A 25,098-nucleotide genomic window follows, 5' to 3' on the forward strand; every position below is an offset into this window, starting at 1 on the left:
CAGAAAATGGTGACTTAAAACACATTTAGATATTATGTACGCTAATGCGTTAAAGAGTTCTATAATGTCATCCTTAAAGTATAGATATTGTGTTTTATAAACTAAACTTCAAGTGACTCATACTTTTAAATAACTCTACATCAACTTCATTTTGTTATACAAGATGTAATTGTGTCACCTTAATCAGGAACCATTAATCTTAATTTATTTCTCAGTTAAAGATATTTACAAGTCAAACAGAATACACAGATGTATTGTTGATAATTATTAAAAACATAAAGACGAAAAAGAAGTCAGCAGTAATATTTCTACGTTGATGTCATTGTATAACAGGACAAGTAGTAGATCGTTTCACTGAATGGAATCATTGCATAAGTGAAGAGGAACAGTTCTTTTATCATATAGTTTTACGTGTTTTCAAAATTATATTTAAACTTTAAAAAAATATATAATGATATAACTTTGCTTGAATTATTGAACTCTTTTATAATTAACAATTATGTTTAATTAACTTGCATATAACAGTAGACAATCCTTGTGAAACATGTTGACAGCACGGATTAGGGCAAAGCTTCTGTTTCATGAACTGTAACATGTGTAATTCAACTTGCCAATCAGTGAGTTGGTCAAAATTTAGCTGCAACAGGTATAAAAACTGCTTCGACTAGTTTTTAGACAACAGTTAATTACAAAAGCAGAACTGTTTGTAGGGATATGGTTATTCTTATTGCAAGCCTGTTTTCTTTTTATTCACAATGTCAAAGGATCAAATCTGTCTGGTAAAACAAAAATGTTTGACTGTATCAATCAACATTGATCATATTTCTACTTGTGTATCAATGTTTTATAGGCGAGTACCATTGATGAGTATATCCGTTAACCCGAGGATGGATTGCTTAACACACACACACACACACACTGACTCACAAATTGTGTCCATCAACTTTGAGTGCCTTCATGTATTAATAGAGCATCACCAAGTTCTGTAGTTTTCATATCCGAAAGTAAAGGAAAAAATCAAGGTGCGGGTAATATTTCAGGTTATCTATAAATTAATGAACCAAACACACTGCAACCAGCTGTACACAACAATTAAGAAGGTCAGCATGTCCTCTTTTTATTCAAAATATTGATCAATTACCGAATTATAATTCTTATCGGATTTTAATAAAAGGCGTTGTCAGTTTTTTTTTCGATCTATGAGTTGACACTCCGTCTGGTATTTTCCGCCCCACTTTTACTGGTTAGTGTTAGACATGTTTTGGTCCGCATCATTAAAATATGACGTCATTTGACTTAATAATGGATATATTATAGTGGTGTTATCTGGAAAAAGTATACAAACTGACAATATGTATATTATGTCGGATGTCAATAAATCGGTAAAGATGACTCTGTCAAAAATCCCGATAAGGTTTGATACTGTATTTTTCTTTTTAAATCCGCTCATTCATTTTGTCATTGTTCAACTTTACTTTAAATATTTCGACGAAAATATAATCGTAAATCTGGGGCATATTAAACAAAATTAACATCTAATAAAATAGGATGAATGCAATATATTGAAGAGACTATACTAAGTCGGAAACAAAGCAACCTTAAGTACCCGGCAACGTCCACTTGTATGTGTATCCATTTGGTGGTTTAAGCCTTTTTCAAGTGATTTTTATAGTTTGTTCTTATGTTGTACTGTTAAACCACTGTCTCGGGTTAGGGGGAGGGTTGAGATCCCGCTAACATTTTTATCCCCACCACATTATTTATGTGACTGTCCTAAGTAAGATGCCTGTAAATCAGTGGTTGTCGTGTTTTTATGTGTTACATATTTGTTTTTCGTTCATTTTTTTTATATAAATAAAGCTGTTAGTTTTCTCGTTTGAATTGTTTTACATTGTCATATTCGTGCCTTTAATACTTTGCAGTATGGGCTTTGTTCATTGTTGAAGGACGTACGGTGACCTTAATATCTGTGTCATTTTGGTCTCTTATGGACAGTTGTCTCATTGGCAATCATACCACATCTTCTTTCTATATTAACATACCATCATATACAAGTATGTTTTTTTATGCTTTTGTTATATTCTTTTCGTCCGTCCTCAAATAAAGAAAAATACATATTTACTACTTAATGACGTTAATGACTATGTTTTTTTTCTCTATACAGAAAAAAAACAATAGCTTTGTTTATATAATCGAAGGTCAGGTCTGGTATCAAAATTTGTAATCGCGACAATATACTAAATGCAGACATGTACTGAATGTCGTTATGTTAATTTTGCAGGTTTATTGTTTTTGTATCACTTATATCACATTTTGAATGATACATGTCAATAAAATTGTTCTAACAGGTGACCAATTATTATCTGTAACTAGATCATTGAATATTGTTTTTATTGGTGTTAATATCGATTTTGTTATCAGTAAAGTAAAAGCAATCTATATAATTGTTATCTTCATATACACATTCATGGATCTGCAAACCTGTTTTTTGGCATTGTACACGGTCATATTTTTTTCTCTGGACGTTTATGACGTCTTTACACTTAATCCATTGGATGCTGGATGTGTACTGATTGATAAATTAGTCTTAAATGCATGATTTTTTAGTTGTTAGTGTCTTTGAACTAGTTTTTAGTGTCTTGAACTAGCTTTCAGTATCTATGAGCACTATCAGATCTGTAAATAATGTCTCCTTTGTTGTTGGGATATTCAAGTATCCTGCCACGTTCACTCTGTGTAATATTTTGATTTGTAGCCATCTGAGGAATCTAGCCATTTTCAACTGATTTTTATAGTTCGTTCTTATGTTGTAATGATAAACCACTGTCGTAGGTTAGGAAAGAGATGGTATTCCGTTAACATGTTTAACACGGTCATAAATATCATACACCGTATCAGCACTGATCCAATATAATCCCTCGAGCATAGCTCCTTTGGTCATATAGATGCCTAGGGTTTACATGGATGTGATATTAAAACAAAAGCCTGATGATGTTCCCTTTTATTTATCCCCAATGGCTACTGATTACATTAGAAGCAATATAACAGTTGGAAGCAGACATATTACACATATACATTATTATATTATTGAATATAAACTGAAACAACTAATACACCATACATGTATATTTACGAAAATCTTTGCAGAAACAAGTAAATACCTAACTTATTCAAAATTTAACATGGAATCAAGTTTTAACTCTGCTTTTGGGGGAAAGTTTATTATTGAATTGGCATGACACTCTGTTCGTGTTCGTCATTAATATCTGTGTGATTCAATTGTCTTTGAAAGTCACTTCATTTTGGTTTGTAAATATATCAATAATTACTTATTATGTTGGTTGTATCCGTATTGCTTATCTTGAAATCTATCTCACATATACATGTAGTAATGCATATTTTGGAGTACATTTTCCCATTAAATGTCTTGTTTGCAGTATTCTTTTATTTTTTCTGAAAAGTATTATGCGTGATTTATATATGTCTTGTATCTGTTAGGTTTTAATGGTTTTCTTTTGATTAAACACACGTAATGTCAGTTACAGTTTTTATAATCATTTTTCCCTTTTACGATCCGACGTTCTATATCCATATAGGTTGCACTTTGTAAATACAGCTGTTTCTGACAACACGCCTCTTTTGGGGAGAAATAGAATATTCATAGAAAATTCATTTTGTTTACATACTGGTTCCCAGTAATGCTCTCTGTGTTCCATATCGCAGAGACAGAACTGGGGAATGTTACCAGGAAATAAACACGTGCATATTGTTTACAATGAAATCTGTGGTAACCTTTCATTCGAGGTAGGGGTAGTTAAGAAAACAAGTGTAAGTTTCAACTCTGAGAAGTCCGGGGCATATAAACGTTGAAAATATGCCGCACAGCCCTATATTTTGACCTTTGAAAAAAATGTGGTGCAAATGAACTTTCAACTCTAGGATAAGATTTTTTTCAAAACTTCATAGTAAAAGTGGTACTGTTTTAGATGTAAAAGGAGTTCCTATGGGAAATTGCATTGTCAATATTTACAGAAATGCAACCTATATGTGTATGTTTCAAAGTTAATAACAAATTGAATTGATATTTTGCCATTTTTGAGGTTAGAGACATTGAAGAAAATGCTGACTTTAAAACTAAGATTAAAAAAACTTGATTGTTCACATTATTATACTAAACATATGTATTTAAATTAGATTGAGAAACTAAACCCTGTGCTGGTGCGAGCACTGCTTTGTAGCGGCATTTACAGTATTTAATATTTATAGTGGTAAGTTTTTTTTTTATATTAAAAAAGTATCTTGGCAATCTTTTACCATTGCTTACACTAAGGAGAAATCACAATATATGTTTTGATCGAACGTCAGTTATTTGTCTTGTTAAGTAATATATCTTTTATATTTCAGTCACGAATTTACGGACCAAGATTTGATTGATCAGAAACGCTTTGATGAAGCAAACAACTTAAACTTGTTAAAGCCTTTTGCCTCATATTCTGTGGTATATAATGAATTAAGGTATAGCATGGGTAACACACACACAAAAACTATCGTGTACACACATAGTGAGATGTAAATATATATATATGTGACTATCCTAAGTGAAGAGCCTGTTATACAGTGGTTGTCGTCTTTTGCTGTGTAAAATATTTGTTTTTAGTTTATTATCTTGTACATTTATTAGGCTGATAGTTTTACTGTATGGATTTTTTTTTCAATTTGTCATTTCGAAGCCTTTGCTCATTGTTGAAGCCGAACGGTGACCTATATTGATAAAAGTATGTGTCATTTTGTCACTTTAGGAGAGTTGTTTCATTAAAAATCATTCCACATCTTCTTTTTTATATATAGAAATGAATTTGCTAAGTTGAGGTTATGCTTTAGAATTTTTTTTTTGGAGATCATTATCATATGAGGTGTAAGTCAGGTCTTCAGTTTCATTATGTATATCTGTTATATTTATTTGATAAAATTTACTGTTTGCAATAGCATTAATTGTTCTAAATAATAAGGATGTTCTTATCCCAAACATAAAAACATAGCCGTATTTGACACAGCCTTTTTCAACTTTTGATCTTCAGTGCTGTACAACTTTGTACTTTTTTTCGATTTCGATCTTTTATCTGGGCGTCACTGGTGAGTCTTGTGTGGACGAGGAGCGTTTTTGACGTATTGAATTTTAAACCTGATGCATTGTGTTATTCATTAATCATGTGTGTCTTTGTCTAATACGTTCTTCTATTTATTTGTATTGTAGTCCTGTAATATTATGTTGTCATTTCAATGTTATATTTAACATTGCCATTAAAGTGCGAGGCTAGACATGCCACAAAACCAAGTTCAACCCACAATTTTTCTTTTAAAAATGTCCTGTACCAAGTCAGGAATATGGCCATTGTTATATTAATGTTCGTTTCTGTGTGTGTTACATTTTAACGTTGCGTCGTTTGTTTTCTCTTATTTTTTTTTAGTGTAATTTCACATTGCGATAAGACGTGTCACGGTACTTGTCTATCCGAAATTCATGTATTTGGTTTTGATGTTATATTTGTTATTCTCTTGGGATTTTGTCTGATGCTTTGTCCGTTTCTGTGTGTGTTACATTTTAGTGTTGTGTCGTTGTTCTCCTCTTATATTTAATGCCTTTCCCTCGGTTTTAGTTTGTTACCCCGATTATGTTTTTTGTCCTTGGATTTATGAGTTTTGAACAGCGGTATACTACTGTTGCCTTTATTTATTCAGGACGAGATACAACGTTCTGTCACGATTTTGTGAAATTATTGTTTTTAACGCTAATTCGCGTCTTTTCTTTCTAAATAATTTTGGTTTACTTTTTCATTTATAGATGCATTTTTTTGGGGGTAGTATTTCAATTTGTATTGTTTAAAACTTTGTAAGATAGGTACTTTCATAACCCATTATACGATATCGTTTTGAATGGATTGAAACTTGTTCACATATGCATACCCTTCCATTGTAATGTACATAATTAAAAAATTTTAACAACCAATTATGAATACAAAAAGGGTATTAGGTTTGATTTCAAATGAGACAAATATCCACATATGAAGTAGATATACGAAATTCTAGTAAACTGTACAAACTTGAATAATGAGCAAAGCCGTATCGTACGTTACAAAAGGCCCCGACATAACAACTATTTAATTGATAAAACGAACAGCGTACTTCATAAAAAAAAACTATCGACAAATAAGACTGACATGAACCAATTACAATTCCTGCACTGCAGGCTCCAGATTTGGGAAAAGCAAAAGCAAGATATGGTGGTGTTAAACATTTATTTATTTATTTATTACATATCTATCATATACCGCCTATCTAAAAAATCATAATATGCTAAACGTTTATCTCATAAAATTGACGGAAAATATATGTCACAATGCATACAATAATTAAGAAATAATTCATGGAAGCCATAGATTGTTGGAAATTTACACATGGCCTGGACCGTGATATTCGAATTTTATCCTGAGCAATTCCAATAGGACAAATGCGACCTTTAAAATACTGAAGCGATGGTTCATTTGTGTTTACATGTGTGACTGACCTTTTTAATCCCTGTTAGATGAAGCTCAAATATCTTAATAAGACAACAACAATCAAAACCAAGGAGTAAACGAAGACTCACAAAACCAAAGGACATTTACATCAACAATTATAAATATTTATTGACATTGATTAAGAAACAACACGAACTCCACTATAATCCGTAGCTTGTGTGGGTTATTTCATGAATAACCGCTAAAAAAATTGTTTAATTCTTCTAATTCTCAAAGCCAACACATTTGCCATTTTTAATTTGCATGATTTTCTCGTAAGCTTCCGTTCAATCCAAACTCGAAATTTCGTAACTAAGGAACCGCCATGTTGACTTGCTTAAATTAGTAGATATGCAAATAATGCAATAGAATAGAAAATAAAACAAAACCTACTTCATGGATCAGTTGTAATATAATATCATACGAATTTCGATTGTTTTACGTAAAAGAAAACCGTCAACTTTAGCGGTTTCATTTGTATGACGTCATGTTTTAAAAATGACTAAACTGCGCCAGAAAAAATGAAAGACGTTCGTGGAATTTTATTCTATTTTTATTTTGGTTGATTTCTCCAAGCTCTTGTCCATTACCTCTTTTTATTATGCATCCGAATAAAAAAAACCAGATATTTTGTATTTTTTTTTAATTGCACTTGATTGCAATAAAATCAGCAAAGGGTCTGCAAATAGGTTCCAATACATGTAAATGTACGTGGGAAGTATATTGTAACAGCCATTATAATGTTTATCTCTGAGTTTGTACATTATGTGTATACAACTTGTCTTAACATCAATCCAACAATGTTAGATCTGTAAAATTGCTTTCGCAAAAAAATGTCTATCTTCCCTCGCCGGGATTCGAACCCATGCTACTGAGATATCGTGACACTAAATCCCCTGCACTGTATCACACGACCACCTTGGCTTCAAAAATAAAGCTTTCGGTGGCCTTACAAAAACCGGAGGTGATCTCAGGTACAACGGAAGTGTATGCAGATCCTTCTACTCGCGAAAAGCTAAACCACCGACATGTAAGGTAGTTGTTTATAGCTCTGTTATATTGGTAAATTGTATTATTCTTACTAATGCGTTATTCGTATGTAAAGATAATCTGCTATTCAAAACGAATTTTATCGTGTGACATTTGCGTGAATAGGAACATGTTGATGTGCCTTGTTTTATTCGCGTGCATGTTGAAATGTTAAAGTTCCTTAAAATTCATTTGCTATCTGTTTGTTTTCCAATCAGATTATGAATAGTTCACTACTAAACTATATATCACATTTATAAACACATAAATACCAGAATTCAAAATTGTGCCTGCCAGACGTCCCTTTCTTCTACAATAGACTATTTATTTCATGCCATCACGAAACTACTGCTTACTAAACTATGAATATCATCTTGAAGTAACAATTAACCAGAAGTTGCATCGACCCAATACAATTACTTATCATAAATACTCATCTAAAACAGGTTTCTATAAAAACAAAACGCAATTGACATACCATTGTAAACGTTTTTTGCCATGCATAAAAAGACCTTCATCTTCCCATGCTACCTGTATAGTTTGGTGAAGACAAATCTTAAATGTGTAAAAAAATACCTTTAATCTTGAGCCTGGGAATTTGTTTTTGTTTAATTAACAAATGCAATGATTAAAAAAATGTAATATATTTAAGGAACAGTAAATGCAATATTGATTATTCAAATTTTATTATATTATATATTATATAACGCAAATTTTATAATATTTATAACAATATGACATTCAAAAACATTGTTTACTCACACTTCAATAAACATGTATCGTACAGTTTCACACACGCTACGCACATGTTCACTTAAAGTTTTGACGCAGGCTATTATATGCTATTTTTTTTAACTTGACCTTTCAAAGCAAATGAATGTCGAAATAATGATAATTCCTTGCATGCAATGAGTTCAACCAAAAAGGGAGCTGACGCAGTAGAACATTTACTATAATTGCTTCTTATCTTTGTATACATTGTTAGCAGAAATAAAATACTTGATGCTAAAGTCTCGGGTCTACTTTAAACATATAGATCCACACCATCATGTATATAAAGGCAGGTCTCATGGGTTTAGCAGGATACTATATAACACGTCTGATAGGTAATGCAGAACTTTATTCAAACTGCCATTCTGATAAGAGAATTTAAATCTAAAAATCAAATTGATTTGGAAAAAAATCAAATATCGTCAAAAGACACATCGCGCAATGTATAAGTTGTTTTCGTTCGAGAGTATGTGAGTCAGTACTTGATTTTAAATACATGAAAGAAATAGGGGCGGACGATACCAAGGGGATATTCAATTCCATTTGCTAGAAGTAAGCGTCCAAAATTTTTAGAAATTGGCGATGCAATTACAACATCTGTCCTTCAAAGCCTTTTTTGCTTCTGGAACCCTAAGACACAACATGATATGATTTAACGCACCGAGCACAAATTGTGCAATAGAAGCAGTAAATGCAATTGGTACGACGTACGACTGATCGAAGCATGTGAACTGTAGAACAATACACACAATCTTAAGCGGACAGTAGAAACTGAGATATAAAACTATAACTATTGAGGCGATGCGAGATTGTGTTCTTTGTGTGACAGACTGAGTAAGTCTTGATGATGTATACCTCTGAACTATCCCGGATAGCATACCTTCTGATAATAAAACAACTGCAATAAGATTAAAAACAATGAAATCTGCATATGTCTTGAAAATAGTTGACAACTCATTATCTAATCTACTGGCAGCGCAATCTCGTGAGCCTTGAACCGCCATAATCAGTTCAATTAAAACACGTGAAGTGTAAATACAAAAAATACATCGACGAACATTTGTCTTTGTGTGGTTTACGTGTGCCTTGAGGGGGAAAAGAGATATATAGATACGTTGACAAGCCAGTAGACATAAATGTAAGCTAATTACATTTGCAATAAATCCCTTAACACAGTTAAATAGCATGCACTCTAATGCTGACTTTAATCTGAATCTTAACACCAGCGAACATTGTACAAGACTACTGAATAACAGGTCGATTCCACGGATCAACGATATGAGAGAAAAACTTAAAAGTGTGGAGAATATTGGTGACCTAAATGCTTTCGAAATTGAAGGTAAAATTAAAACCAATATGTTACCAATAAATGAAAGAATACTTAAGAAAATAGACATTCCTATATAACAAATGTCGTAGAATGTGCTTTCAAACATCGAGTCGCAATACTTGTTATTCATGTCTACATAAGAACTAACAAGACTTTGTGGTAGAAATGTTATAGTTGGTACCGGTAAATCATCAGAAGAATCTTCAACGAACGAGCCTGTAATTATTTTGTTTCCAGTCGTGTTACCAAAAGACAGAAACTGTAAAAGGTTCAGCAAAGTCATAGGTATTGGGACTCTTTCAGGGCACAAGGCGTATGATAAAACACCTGCAATTGCCTGCAAAGACATTAAAAGAGAATTGGACATCACTATTTACAACACATGTTTAACTCTTATAAAAACTGTTATCATGAGTATGACCACAGTACAAACCAAGCAAGTTGTATATGAAACAATGTGGGTCTGCTCACCAGACGAGACATGGTTATTTCACACAATTATAATGCCAACAAATGAACGAACGTTATATTGGTATTCTTCTGTTTTCTCTTCTGTATATTATTATTTTGCTCCTCTTATAGTTACTATCATTATTATTAATAGTATACTATTCTCGTGCATTATCAAAAGGATATTGAATTTTCCAAACATGATAAAAAATATGGTACGCCATGATATTTTTCAAGCTACAAATTGCTTATAATATAATTTATGAAAAGGCGTGTTATTTGTGAAAAACACGAAATATATAAGATCGAATTTAGAAATAAAGTATGAGAACATTTTATATACGTTTTATATAAAGACTTTAGATAATTAAAAACAAGGTGTCACCCATTTTATTTTCCTGCCACAAGTAACATCTGAATGCATCCTTGACTAGCCAAAATATAAATGTCATTGTATAGCTAGTTACCGTTATACGGCATATGTTCTTGGTAAACACAATATTGTTTGAGTATAAAAACAGACAGTTCTATCTAAACAAAATATCCTAAATGGCACAAACTCTACAAACGTATAGTATACGGTGTGTGCATGTGTATGCGTTACGCTAGAATACCCGAAATTATATAAATACCATAGAATATGAGACAAAATTATCTAAGTTGATGTTTTCATCAAAGGGTTTCTCATTCATCATATATTGAACCGTAAAATTCATGACTGAAATATGAAAAAAATACACGATATAACAACACATTTTACTAACGATCAATCATTACATACATTGTAACTTCTCCTGTGTTTCGTAGTGCATGCAATGGTATAAGATTGTCAAGACATTGGTTTGATTTACAAACAAATGATCAATTCATCTGTTGAATGCTTTTAACAATCATGTTCTTTTCTAAAAATATTTAAGTTTCAGTCATTTATTTCATTTACACTGATATTATACATGTTCGTTTTTCTTAAAGGTATGTAACCCAAACATTACGCACATATCTATCAGGTTTTTTTTAACTGACTGTGTAGCGTAAACTATGTGTATTGACGAATATTTTTGTCGTAAAAGGAAGCTAGGATTGGTATAGGGCAAATTTTTAATAAGAAATCTCACTGACATTACTAGTGGTTGATTAAATGAAAATAATAAAAGATAACAAATAAAAAATACATCCCACACAATACTATATGAAGAAGAAACAAAAGAACACCGCAAACGAAACATAAAATGGTAATGTGTACGCCAAAGTATGCATAAAACACAGCACTGTATGTGATATCCGTTATTTCAAGTTAAATAATACGGTTGCAATCAAACATAATACTTAAATATTGATTTAGCGAGTGAATAAAAACAAAGACTTAGATGCATTGCACAAACAAATAACGAATCACAAATATTGTAACGACAAAAAGGACTAATATGCCCTGCAAATGCAATAACAAAATTTTCCTTAACAACAAAATGCTAATGTTGATTGCATGTTAATTGTCTTGATTCGAACTCTATTTGCATTCGTTAGTTCCTGTTATTAGTTTTTCAAGATACAAAATACACTAATCCATATATTCTGAGCATACAAACCCAGCTGAGGCCCACCTCCGGTTGCGCGATTTTTTTGCGTTGAAGACCCATTGGTGGCCTTCGGCTGTTATCTGCTCTTTGGTCTCTTTGACATATTCCCAATTTCCCTTCTTAATGTAATCGTTAATCCAAAAGGAATGTCGGAGATATTCTTTTCGAGCGTATTGCTAAGGTACATATGTAAATATTTTGAACGATACTTCCACAGTTGTAATACACATTTTACATGATTGCTAGTAGAGATTTTCATGAACATTATGTACATAGGTTTTTCAATTTTAATACATACCGCAATAAGGTATGTAGTCCTCTGTTTGCTTCCAACTGTTATCTTGCTTCTGTTCTAATCAGTAGCCTTCAAAGACGTATTGATGAATATTTAGCACAAAAAATGAATTAACATGACATTTAAATACATCTACGAACTACCAGGATAAATAGACACATTAAATTGTAAAAATAACAATAAATTTTCTGAAACAACTTCATGTTCTAATTTTCCGATTAAACTCACTGACAATGCCTGGTTGCAAATTTTATGGTGAATATTGAAGGAATCATTGTGTGACAAGGGCACACTTTGGAATTCATATACAACTAAAGAGCTCTTGGTACCTTAAGAGAAAATCAGAGCTCGCTTAAATGTTCGATATGATAAAGCCTCAACGTTACGGTACTGTAAATGAACGAAGTCATCTATACTATTAAACGAGAAGACCTCATTTTGTGTGTCGCTTCTCTTCCTTCCACAGTAAATTAATCATCATGCCTCTGTGTCCTATAGGTAACTTGCATAATCACATTAATTTGTCATCCATTCTTATGATTATTCAGATTGAGTTATTTTGGGAGAAAAACAACAAAAAAGCTGTCCGGATATTGATTCCGTAAGCAGACTAACTTTTAGTCATAGATAAACTTCCGGTTTTAAACATGCACAAGTACAACCAACGGTATGATGGATAACAAAAATGAAAAACAAATAAGCACATCAGAGCGTTATCGATATCATGGTTTTTAGATTGCAATAACCACAACTATTATGCCTCCTTAGAGGAGACAACTACTTTTCGCGTTTATCTGCATGTAAACAACGATTATACTACTATAATATGAAGAGACTTTCTGTATTCTGTCTACTGCTTTTTTAAATGACCTTTTAAGGGGTCATGCCAGTTGCATTGAAATTACTATTTAAGGGGTCATACCAGTTGCATATATCTTGAAATAAGTAAAACATGTGGGGAAAAAGAACGTGTCCATAGCACACGGATGCCACATCGGTACTACCCGTTTCTAATTCAGTGGACCGTGAAATGGGGTCAAATCTTTTATTTGTAATTTTATTTTAAAGGGAGCATATTTACTAAGTTTCCAGTAAATTGGACTTCAACTTCATCAACAACTACCTCGCTATAAAAATTTAACCTAGAGCCGGTCAGGCAGACGGACAGACGAACGAACGGACGCACAGATTAGAAAACATAATGCCCATAAATGGAGCATAAAAATTTATAGTTGAAAGTGAAAGTAGTGATTTGGCTAAAATGAAAGTAGGGTAGAGATATGAGGGAGCAAGGACTTTTTCGGGACGTCGGGATCGGGTGTTTTAATATATATTTCGAATTTCGGGATATGAATTTCTTTAAATGTTTTCATGTTTTTAAGCCAGGTATTTCGCGATCAGGCCCCTGCAACCCGTGACCCCTAAATTAGCCTTCGTCATTTATATATGATTCAAATCCTACCATTGGCATGTTAATAGGCCTCTCAAAAGAAAAAGCACTGATAGACTGTCCTAGAAGCATATTTTTAGAATAATAAATTATTAAATGTTCTATAAGCAGTTACATTTCTTTCATGTTTGAAGCGGTGCAAAATTTAAATTTCATTTGACTTTTACCCAAAAAAAGGCAAGGCTCCGTGTTGAAGGCCGTACCTTGACCTATAATGGTTTACTTTAATCTATAAATTGTTATTAGGATAGAGAGTTATCTCATTGGCACCCATACCACATCTTTCTATATCTATTGTAGCAAAGGGGTCGAATAATTGTGGTCTGAGGCCAGAAACACGAAAATATTGAATTTAACAGAAAGGAAACAGATAACGAACTTTGGAAGGGCTTTTGATACCTTTTAAGAAATTCTCCAGACATAATATCTTTCACAAAAATTCATCCTACAACAGTTTACAACTTTGTATGCCCGCGATTTCGCTGGTGTGTTCTAGTATATTTTATTAGAAGTAGGAAATCAACTTGACTTTTTGAACTTAACAAAAAAAGTGAAGAACATACTTTTCTCTCTTATTTTTTTTTTAGATATATCCGAGTTAATTCTATTTAAAAAGATATACATATCCTTATAGAGCAGATAAACACGGGAATTCAACATTCCGACAGTTGTGGTAAAAGCACCAAGTATCCAATAACCAATTCACTAAGTTTTTTTGTATAATTATTTGTTTTATACATTAGTGTCTGTTAATAAATCATCAATTAAATGTAATATAAGAATATTGTCACTGCCTTAATTTTTACGGTATATATAATCAAAAATATGTTCTAAGTGAACAATATACAACAGAACGGCAAAATAAACATGACGTCATTGCTATGTAAGCCTCAAATATTCGATGGTTTACTTTTTTTACTACCATTTAGGTATCATATTGCCACCATAAACGAAGTCGGTGACCTTTATCAACCAAATGTAAATTTGTGTAATAATATTCTATCGATTCTAAAAAAAATAATATACGTTTTTAAATAGAAATTGTATTATTTAGGAAAAAGGTTTCGACAATTTAAAAGGCTTTCTTTTCAAATTTGCACACCTTTTAAGAAATTTATTGGTAATATTTCAAATAAAAAACAATAAATACATTATTTTTTCATATACATAACTAGAACTTGAATATTAACGCTTTTATAAGATTTTGTAAAAGTTTCAGATATTTTGGCCTTAATTTTGTAAAAACTGATATGACTTAATGTAGACGTTAAAGTATTTTAATAATAGAAGTTTAAACACGTTGAACTGTATGATATAAAAACTTACGTTGATGTAATGTTTCGTTTACATATGCAATGATTCCTTTTGGGTAAACGTCGTGCTACATATCCTTTTATACCATATATTACCGAAGAAAAATATTGCTAACTTCTTATTCGTCTTTAGCTTTTAATAATTATAGACATTATATCTGTGTATTTTTCCTGACTTGTCAATATCATTGACTGAGGTATAAGCTCAGCTATACACGTTTCTGATTGAGACAAAACATCTTAATAAACGATTGATCGCAAATAATACTGACATATTTGTCTTTTTGTAAAAAAAACAATATATTTTTATTCATGAAATTACAAAAATCTACACGTCTTCTGGTAAGAATCATTCACAATTTACAAATTGGAATAACATTTAAAGCTTATATAAAACCAAACACAAAACAAGTAGTTCCTACAACAAATGTACTGAAACAGATGAAACGAGATCAACGCAATCACTTTCGTCATGTTCGTTATATTTATTTTTTTCCCAAATAAAAGAAATAACACAAACCTGACGCTAAAAAGTCAATTATAAATATTACATATGTCTTCTTTTTTACAACTTTAACTAATACGGTTCATACATGGAATTCAGTGCTTGAAAAAAAAACTTGACGTGTTTTATGCACATGCTCCAATTGATACCTAATAGCTTCCGAAAACTTGTAAAAAGAAACGTTTAGTTTTCTTACATAGATTGAAATACTAAAATCAATAGTCTTCAATAATATTTATGAAACTAGTAACGCAAATGATGGACAAACACAAAATTTGATGTCAAGAATAAAGTGCGAACTCTACAGGATATTTAAATTGCTACACTGCAAGCACTCCATGTAAATGATAACAGCATCTATTGATATAATGAAATTGGGATCGAACAACAAAAACTATAATCGATGACAAGTTAATTTTTGGTTACGTTGAGAATAATACGTTCAACTATAACTGAATCGAAACCTGCTTCCTACACCGGATGGATAGAAAACTGTAACGCATTTTTGCATACCTGTACAGCAGTATCAACTGGTTCTTGTACAGTTTAAAAGTATTTGGGTATGAAACTCCAATTTGAGAATCAACTTGTCTTCGTTGCAATTTATATATTTTTTTTTAAATTTGTATATTTTATGCGATCCCTATCAAAATATCTGACATTCTTACTATTCAAAAGGTTAAATGTGTGTAAAAGATGGACGAAAGATATCAGAGGGCCAGTCAAACTAATAAATCGAAAATAAACTGACAACGCCATGGCCAAAAATAAAAAGACAAACAGACAAATAATAGTACAGATGACGTGTAACTTTATCTGTTGTAGACATTATTATTAACAGGTGTTTTGCCTCAGTATGTGATGTTATATCTTATTTTGGCTACATTAATAACAAAAACAGATTGATTCTTCTCTCACTATTTTTGTTCTTCATTTTTAGTAAATGTGACGTACCTGTAGAGCTTTTAATTGCGTGTACATTATACACGTCTTTGCTGTGCCTTTTTCTATTTTAATGAACCATGTGAACGTTAGGATACTGTTTTTTTTTAATAATTTTACAGCAGGGATGAAGACATCTTGCAACTGTTCCTAGATGATTTAAAAAGTATCAAAAGTATGAACCATTTGCAGGAATTTAATAACACACTATACTAGCTTCCATGCATGTATTACAAATGTGTATCATTTGTTTTTTGTTTTTCTTTTATTATTAGATGAATAGATTAATTGATAAAGTCGATGATTATAATTTTAAACAGTCAATGTGTCGTGTTTAATCATCATCATGTCGTTAATTATTAATTATTAACTTTTTAAAAATAACATTTAACGAGTTACATTTAGGTAACATATTCGTTGTTACTAAATACATATTTGATAACGTAGTTTGACTTACACTTATTATTGGATTTTCAAGCAGTCTTTCAATCAATGTGTTTACCTATCGATTGCAGTAAATTTTGATTATTTCAGTTATCTCGCTTGCCATCAAAATACTGTTCAGAAGCTTTTCAGACGATTCAGTATGTATCATATGTGAACAGGTAACTTTCACCTAACAAACAGTCTTTTCATAGTCTAAACTAATCTCTATTGACTATCTGGTCAGTACTGAATTAACCACAGGAGATAAATCTGAATATTGACTGCAAGATCGAAAAGAATTGATTTATTGCAGTTCAAAATGACCATTTTCGATCAAAATTGGTTTCCATATGTGAAGAATGCGTAGAAGTCCATTAACAAATTTGAAATAACTATAATTTATATCTTACATATTAATATCAATTCTCTGTAATTATCAAACAATGTCAATACTGGCTGGCCACACTACCTTTTCAAATTTCTTTAAACTTATTGTGTGTAGTCACACTACATTACCATTAATGTTTTCAATAAAAAAAAAATACCAAAATGATGGGTTGCTATGGAAACGGTGTTACCTATTTTTCATACAATGGCCTCCTGAGAAAAAACACAAAAACTGCAATTCTGACCAATTTAATTGACATAATATAGTATAATATTTACAATACAGTGGAATATGCTTTATTTATCTTAAACTACTGTATTTCAAGTTTCTTATCATATAAAAAAATATTCCTAAAAATAATTTTGCATAATTCAAAACGGCACTTTATATAATTATACAAATTTTGGCATTTTACCAAATCAAGAAAATTCCCTTTGGGAGCCTATTTTGAATAGATTTTTTTTACCTTTGCACACTGATTTGAAATTAAACTAATGGTAATATACGTAGATGATATATAGTTGGATTTAAACCCCCCCAAAAAATTGTGGGAAATTTCAAGACCTTTCTGTACATAAATCCTAAAAAATGACAAAAAATTGCAAAATATGCATATTTCCATGGAAATGGTAGTTCATTTCAAATTGCAATATATTGTCTCTTGGCAAAATATTTCACTAAACAATCAACAAAAATAATGATACTCAGCCACATTTTATAAAGGTTAATTATTTTTTTTAGGTTTTCATTAAGAAACTTTTAAAAGGGTGGGGGTAGGGGGAGAAGGGGGTGCAAACTTGAAAACTTGAAAATAGCATAATTCTCACATTTTTTGTTCAATTTAAATGAAAATTGAAGGAGACTTTTGTTTTTTAGTACTGAAACACTTTGTAAAGTTTTAAATTAAAGGTTTATCTGTTTTCAATTTGTCATCTGGACCCTTCCAAAAAAGGGGGAAAGGGGGGGGGGGGGTCAGATGCAAAACTTAAAAATAGCATAAATCATAAAACTTTTTGTTGGATTTAGATGAAAACTGAACTTGATCTGTTGTTTATAGGATTAAAACACTGTGTTAAGATTGTTACACATTTTTTGATTGGTTCTCAAGTTATCATCTGGATTCATCAGGGACTGACAAACATAACTTCAATTAAAGTTTGTCTTCGTCTAAAAACATGTCTCCTTCCGTTTAGTAGTTTCAGAGGTAAAGTAAGTTCAAAAGGGCATAACTTCAACAAATTTAGCTGATCAAAATTTCCTGTTCACAACTACATACCAAGTTTCATCATAAAATTCAGTTCTTTAGTTCAACAGGAATTGCACTGATAAACTGTGAGACGGACAGACAAATAAGCCAAAACAATATGTCTCTCCATTAAATTTGTGGTAGTGGGGAGAAAAAATATATAAATTTTCGGGTTAATAGTTTTTTTTATCTTTCAGTGCCCTTTCCCTGCCAAAAATCAGGGAAAATGTCATGATCAGGGTTGTGTTTTTATGCATAGGTGTTATAAAAGGTATACTGAAAATTAAAAAAATTATTGTAATGTTTTTATTAATGCGAAAAATGTGAAAAATGTAAGAATCAGGTTTGCAATAACCTAAATTGGCATTGACATTTTTAGTGGCGATTTTCCTATACAAAAAAGTTTGTCACTGGTCAGAGATTTGCAATAATAAATACATTCATTACTTTTTGAATTTACAGTTAATATAAATATTAAAACAAACAAGTATTTTAAAAAGACTTATAAAATACAGATATTTCACTGATAAACATCTTAATCTAAAATTATAGAGAACATTCTTTCAAAACCTTCCTTTTCAAAACAGAACATTTACTGTCTGCAGTTGCAGCTATTAAATCTGTTTCATCGATCTTCTTTTCTTTTTGCACAAGTCTTGAGAAATAGCTAGCTATTTGTTGTGAGGTTAGATATTGAGATCTAGTGAACCTGTTTTCTCCATTTTTTAAGACATATCGCATCTCCTCAGCTACTTTTGATGGGTCCTCTTTTCTTCCAGTTGTTTTCCCAATCATAAATTTTTCATGCAAGTAAGCCTTTTGGTCTAATGTAAAAATGGTTTTTGGTTTGTTCACTTTTAATGCCCATCCTTTGTTTAGTTTGTCAGTAGCAGCATTGTTGTTGTTGTCAGATTGTTTGGTAAATGACACTCCTAAATTCCCATCTTCCAACTTCTGAGCATATAAAACCTTTGTTCTATCTGCCAGGCTAAGTTTTTCTTCCTTCACATTACAGTTCCCCACCATGATGTGTTGATCTAGTGAAGATGAATGTTTAAAAGAACGTGTACATCCTTCCTCAGGACAAGTAAAGATTTTTGATATTGTCCGTCTCTTCTTAGGAACTGGCTCTGTAATTTTATCTTCATCATTACTCTCATTTTGTGTATCTTCATCTTCATTATCATCCTCCTCCTCATCATCACCATCATCATCCTCTACAAAAACATTAATAGAAAATTAAGTGTTTTGTTATACTAAACAAATCATAATTTTCATGGAAAGACATCATGCAAAATATATAAAAAAATCCATCATAATATAACATAAAAGTTGTCTATACGTGACCTTGTAAGTGTTGTGCCATTAAATGGTTGTGAAGGTGTGAGCTTTTGTTCCATGTTGAAGGCCTAACTTTATTACAAAAACAATAATAAAAACACTTTTTATTTGTTTTTTTTTGTCATGTATGTACAAGGATTCTGTATCATGAATTTATATGTTAAAACTTTTTTATTGTATCTTTTGAAATAATTTCTCAAAGAAACACAAATTGTTACATATACACAGTTTTTTCAATAAAACATAATTACCTCTGTCAACAACTACTGAACCCACTGTAGCAAACTGGGTATACGACCAATCATGATGAACAAAAAGCTGTATCACAGGAATTTTCTTATCAATAATGCTGTTCCATGATATCAACTTTCCTAAAATGCAAAATATAAGCAAATAAATTATTTTATATAAATTAATCAAAAGGAATCTTGTATGGATGCTAATATCAATATACTGAAGTACATATAGCTCAGGTGGTAGTGTGGTCAAGCAGGACAGCTACAGTGCAGGCGATTTGGTGTCACGATATCTCAGTAGTATGGGTTCAAATCCCAGTGAGGGAAGAACAAAAAAATTCTGAAAGCAAATTTACAGATCTAATATTGTTGGGTTGATTTTTAGGACTGTCAATTACAACGGAATATTGTATGAAACATGAAGATTCATGTATAGAGCAAAATGTCTTTAGTTGTGAATTTATAACAGATACATGCTGAAGGTCAAATGACATAACCCCTAGGTTTTTTTTTTAACTGGTCACCTGTAGTATCAAAAATAGACATTATTTCTTCCCTTTATTATCTATGCAAGCCATTTTAGTTATGATTTTGTCAATTTGGTTAAGAGATATCACATTGTGTAACAAGATAGAGGTACCATTATTGATTAACAAAATAACATTATGAGAGGCAACATATTGTCGTTCACTTAAACTATTTATCTAGAAACAATTATGTGGGTAGCAGAAATTGATACAGTTGAAAATCATAATAGAAGGAAACTTTCTTCCATTCTCTGGAGTAATGAAATATTCTTGAGAAATGTTAACATTGATATCCAAAGTGAATAAAATGGCTCTTCAAGCTACAGTTGAGCTGATAAGTAAATCATAAAATTATATTACCTTGACCAATATCATAAGCTCTCCAAACTTGCAATCCATTATCAGTAAACTTAAAATTATGGAGCATAGAAATCAATGGAATACTTCTAAGTGAGACCTTATCATCATCAGCATTAATAACAGGACTTATCACTTTCACCATGTACTGGCCTCTTTGTTGCGAATCAATTGCCTGAAAAAAAATAATAAAAGAAATAAAATTTCGCGAAAAGAAGTTATCTTCTTTGGTCCCTACACTAGGTGACATCATATGTATGCTTCCGACGTCAAACATAAACACCAGGCGTTTTCTGGCTTCTGTGCAGCTTCAGAATGTAATAAAATTTTATAAAACGAAGATTTTGAGGTGCAACATGTGAGGTTTTGTTTTGCTTATTATAGTAGAAATTACATGTCAATACATTCAGCAATTCAAAATGTCGGCTTTCTAAGTTACAGACAAGGAGATAGAGAATTTTACGCTAACTGTCATCCAATCAGATCCATTGATACAAAATTATTGCATTAGAATTTGGCATGCACTTGATAGGTTAAATACATTTTGAGTGAATTTTACAAGTCCAAGGACAATAACTCTGCAAAAAAAATCATCAGACTGTAACTTGTCATGGTTATACTATATACCAAATATCAAACAAATATCTTCAAGCATGAAACGTGTGGAAAGCTGGTTTGCTGGACTGACAGACCTCATTCAAGCTTTCTAGGGTTATACTTTGACTTTAATTGCATATCAAATATTCTTAAACTCATTACTATAATTAACATACCAGTTTCATTTGGTGTGCAGTTGTCACATTATTGCCCTCGTTTACATATCTTTTTATAGCCGACTTGATATGGGATGCCTTCCTGTCACATGCGCCCTTCCCATCCTGAGCCTCACAAAAATTGTAGGATTTTATTTTCTTGTCTAGCTCTTGATGTAAAGTAGCAATGGTCAATGTACTTTTGTAGCAACCGGCATTATCTGACCATATGTTGACCTTTTTGACAGATGGAATATTTTGAACCACATCGACCAGAATAGCTCCAGTTGTAGCTGCATCTTGAGGGGTTGGTTGTTCAAATATATGCACATGTGTAAGAAATTTCACACTTCCCTCTGATTTTAACATAGTAACAGTGATGTGCCAATTAATGCCTCTCTTTCCAAACCAATCTGTCTGGCCCTCTCTAAACTTTGCGGTAAAAATTTCATGGCCCAGTCAGCTACCATGAAAGCCTCATTTTCCCCAAGACAGTTCACAACAGCTTGTCTTGCCTTTTCTTGATTTTTTGATCGAAGGATATGACTCTTCCATTCATAGATATCAGCTATTACTTTTTCAACCTAAAACAAAAACAATTTTGAACTTGTTTTTGTAAATTTATAAGAACAAAATACAATAACACTTGTGCTTATGTTCAAGTTCATATTCACCTCATTCTCACAATTATATCTAGAATTTACAGTAGAGGCTCATGATCAAATTTTGTTTTGGTGATGATAATAACAAAAAAATGCAAAATTTTCTTAAAATTACCAATTCAACTGTTTGCCTGATTTGTCTAAAAATTTCAGGGCGGTTAGATCTTTACTTAATGAATAATTTTACTAATATCAAATTTGCTCTAAATGCTTTGGTCTCAGATATATATACTAGCCAAAAACTGCATTTTACACCTTATGTACTTTTTTTTTTGCTAAGTTGGTCAGCTTGGTTGGTGGGCTGGGTCATTGGACACAATTTCTATACTAGATACCCAATGATGATTGTGACCAAGTGTGATTTAATTTAGCTCAGTAGTTTTGGAACAGATTTTTGTAAACGTTTGCGGACCACGGACACAGGACGCCAAATAATGAAAAAAGCTCACTTCGTCCTTTAGGCCAGGTGATCTAAAAACCAGAGAAATGTGTAATGTAGGTCAAATTTACATGTTTTGGAAGGATGGTCTCAGACTTGCGGTGCTGCATCTCCTATACCAAGTCGCATACATGTAACTTTTTTCTATATTTAGTACTTGAGAAAAGATTGGATCTATCTACACTAAAACCAAAAACTATCATGAGGAATAAAATTTGATAAGATGTTGTCTCACATCTGTATTAGTCACACAGTAACTTAGTAATGAAGAAGTTGATATTTTATCGTATGTTTTTCTATGTTGTGATGTTATGCTATTGTTTCAGAAAAAGGGAGAAGGTTTGGATCCATTAAAACGTTTAATCCCGCTGCAAATGTTTGCACCTGTCCTAAGTCAGGAATCTGATGTACAGTAGTTGTCGTTTGTTTATGTAATATACGTGTTTCTCGTTTCTCGTTTTGTTTATATAGATTAGACCGTTGGTTTTCCTGTTTGAATGGTTTTACACTAGTAATTTTGGGGCCCTTTATAGCTTGTTGTTCGGTGTGAGCCAAGGCTCCGTGTTGAAGGCCGTACTTTAACCTATAATGGTTTACTTTTTAAATTGTTATTTGGATAGAGAGTTGTCTCATTGGCACTCACACCACATCTTCCTATATCTATAGGACATAACATTTTACCAGAATTTAAAAATACCTTAAAGAGCACAGCTTCAGGATTATCCCAGTGTCTTTCAATTGCACTCTTTGAAATAAAAGATAGTGTTTCATCAACAAAACTACACTGTTGGCATTCATCAGTATGTGAATGGTTATCACATTTTTGGCAGAAGGGTCCTTTTTCTTCACTCAAAGCATACGAACAACAATGGTCTGCTATGAATGATGATGTATTTACGTGTAGCTGAAAAAAAAATTAGTTGATTCAATCTTTAGATTGGTTTCTTAAAAGATAAATATATATATACCCTTTCTCTCTATATATATATAAATATAAAGAATAATATAAAAAAGAAGATGTGGTATGATTGCCAATGAGACAACTATCCACAAAAGAACAAAATGACACAAACATTAACAATTATAGGTCACCATACGGCCTTCAACAATGAGCAAAGCCCATACCGCATATAGTCAGCTATAAAAGGTCCTGATAATGGTTGCTTTGAAAGTCATATTCCTATACACTCCCAAAAACTTTGTATTGAGGGGGAGGGGGACAAAAGTACTATATCAGACCTTGGCATATAACCAAAGTAATATGCCAATAAAATGTGTAAACATTTCATAAGGCTCTATTAATTACCCAAATTAGACACAAAACCATAATTTTTATGGATGGATAACAGACCCATAACCTTATAACAATGTACAACCACAAAATATTTTGAAGTCGTATGAAAAAGGGAATATAAAAACTAATAAAAACCTTATAATCTGTTTTTAGGTAATGCTTTGCTACCACCAAATTATCCAGTGTTTTCTTCTTTTCATCCAAGGTTAAATCTAACTGTTCTACAGTTTCTGTGAGATCTGTAAATGCTCGACTTCCCTCAGAAATATAGTAGTCAAGACCCTCCATAGACTGTCTGACTGAAGCACTGCAGTCGGTCAAAATCTTGTACATAGTACTTGTGCCTGCAAATGGAATTAAAATAGTTTAAGAAGAAAAAAAAGAACACCAATCTTTGACATTATTTCACATGAAGTGTATGTATGTAATGAACATAAATATGAAATGAAGCCTGCTTTGTACTAGTCGGACAAGCTGAACCTGATCTTTAACTTAATGCTACCACACAAGGTAACAGTCTACAGGAAGACATGCCACCCCAAGGCGAGCATGCTACCACCAAAAAGGGCGGTTAAAAATAAAATGTTTTTGGACATTATATTTTAAGGTAATCCAATGAAATGGGATTAGCCAGAAAACCTTGAATTTTGTTAACAAAATGGCTGACGTCATCAGCAAACATACTAAATTCATAAAATTCAAACTGTTAATGCAGAATTGTAATCCAAATGAAATAAATACCTAAACGCTGAATGTTTTCTTTCTCACAGAGCTGTGCATACTGCCTGATGATTGTTGCAGGGGCAATACTTCTGATTACATTTGGTGTTTGAATGAGTTCTCCAGTTGAAAGCTGTAATGTTTTTTTCTCCAATTGGTAAATCTTTGATCAAGTGGTTTGAAGTAATGAAGTCTAAAAAATGGTCAAGCTGTCCATCATTTATTTTTGAACGAGGAATCTTTGATGTTTGTGCAGGAACACCTAAACCAATATTTTGTGCATGTTTCTTAGCAGAATAAAACTTGTAGTGAGATAATCCTGGTATACTGGCACTGACTTCTGCAAAACTGTAATCATTTGTTGCTATTGATAATAACTGTCTCCTCAACGTTGAGGTGTTTGCAACCATGTATGAGCTGACAATAGCATCCAACAAAGAGCTTGTGGTTTTATTTTTGTCATTTTCTTGCTCTCCAAAAAAAGATTTTTT

At 32.0% G+C, this 25,098-nt stretch overlaps 1 protein-coding gene across 1 annotated transcript; it reads right to left on the reverse strand.

Moving 5' to 3' along the window:
• Nucleotides 1-17,958: 17,958 nt before the first annotated feature.
• LOC143075981 (uncharacterized) lies at nucleotides 17,959-22,055 on the reverse strand. Its single transcript, XM_076251592.1, has 4 exons — nucleotides 21,514-22,055; nucleotides 20,744-20,915; nucleotides 19,872-19,991; nucleotides 17,959-19,496 (listed from the first exon to the last, which is right to left on the reverse strand). Exons 1-4 carry the CDS (start codon nucleotides 21,859-21,861, stop codon nucleotides 18,826-18,828), a joined length of 1,311 nt encoding a protein of 436 aa, XP_076107707.1. The 5' UTR covers nucleotides 21,862-22,055; the 3' UTR covers nucleotides 17,959-18,825.
• Between the last annotated feature and the right edge of the window lie 3,043 nt (nucleotides 22,056-25,098).

The sequence above is a fragment of the Mytilus galloprovincialis genome, chromosome 5 (assembly GCF_965363235.1).
Source record: "Mytilus galloprovincialis chromosome 5, xbMytGall1.hap1.1, whole genome shotgun sequence".
Classification (NCBI taxonomy): Eukaryota; Metazoa; Mollusca; class Bivalvia; order Mytilida; family Mytilidae; genus Mytilus; species Mytilus galloprovincialis.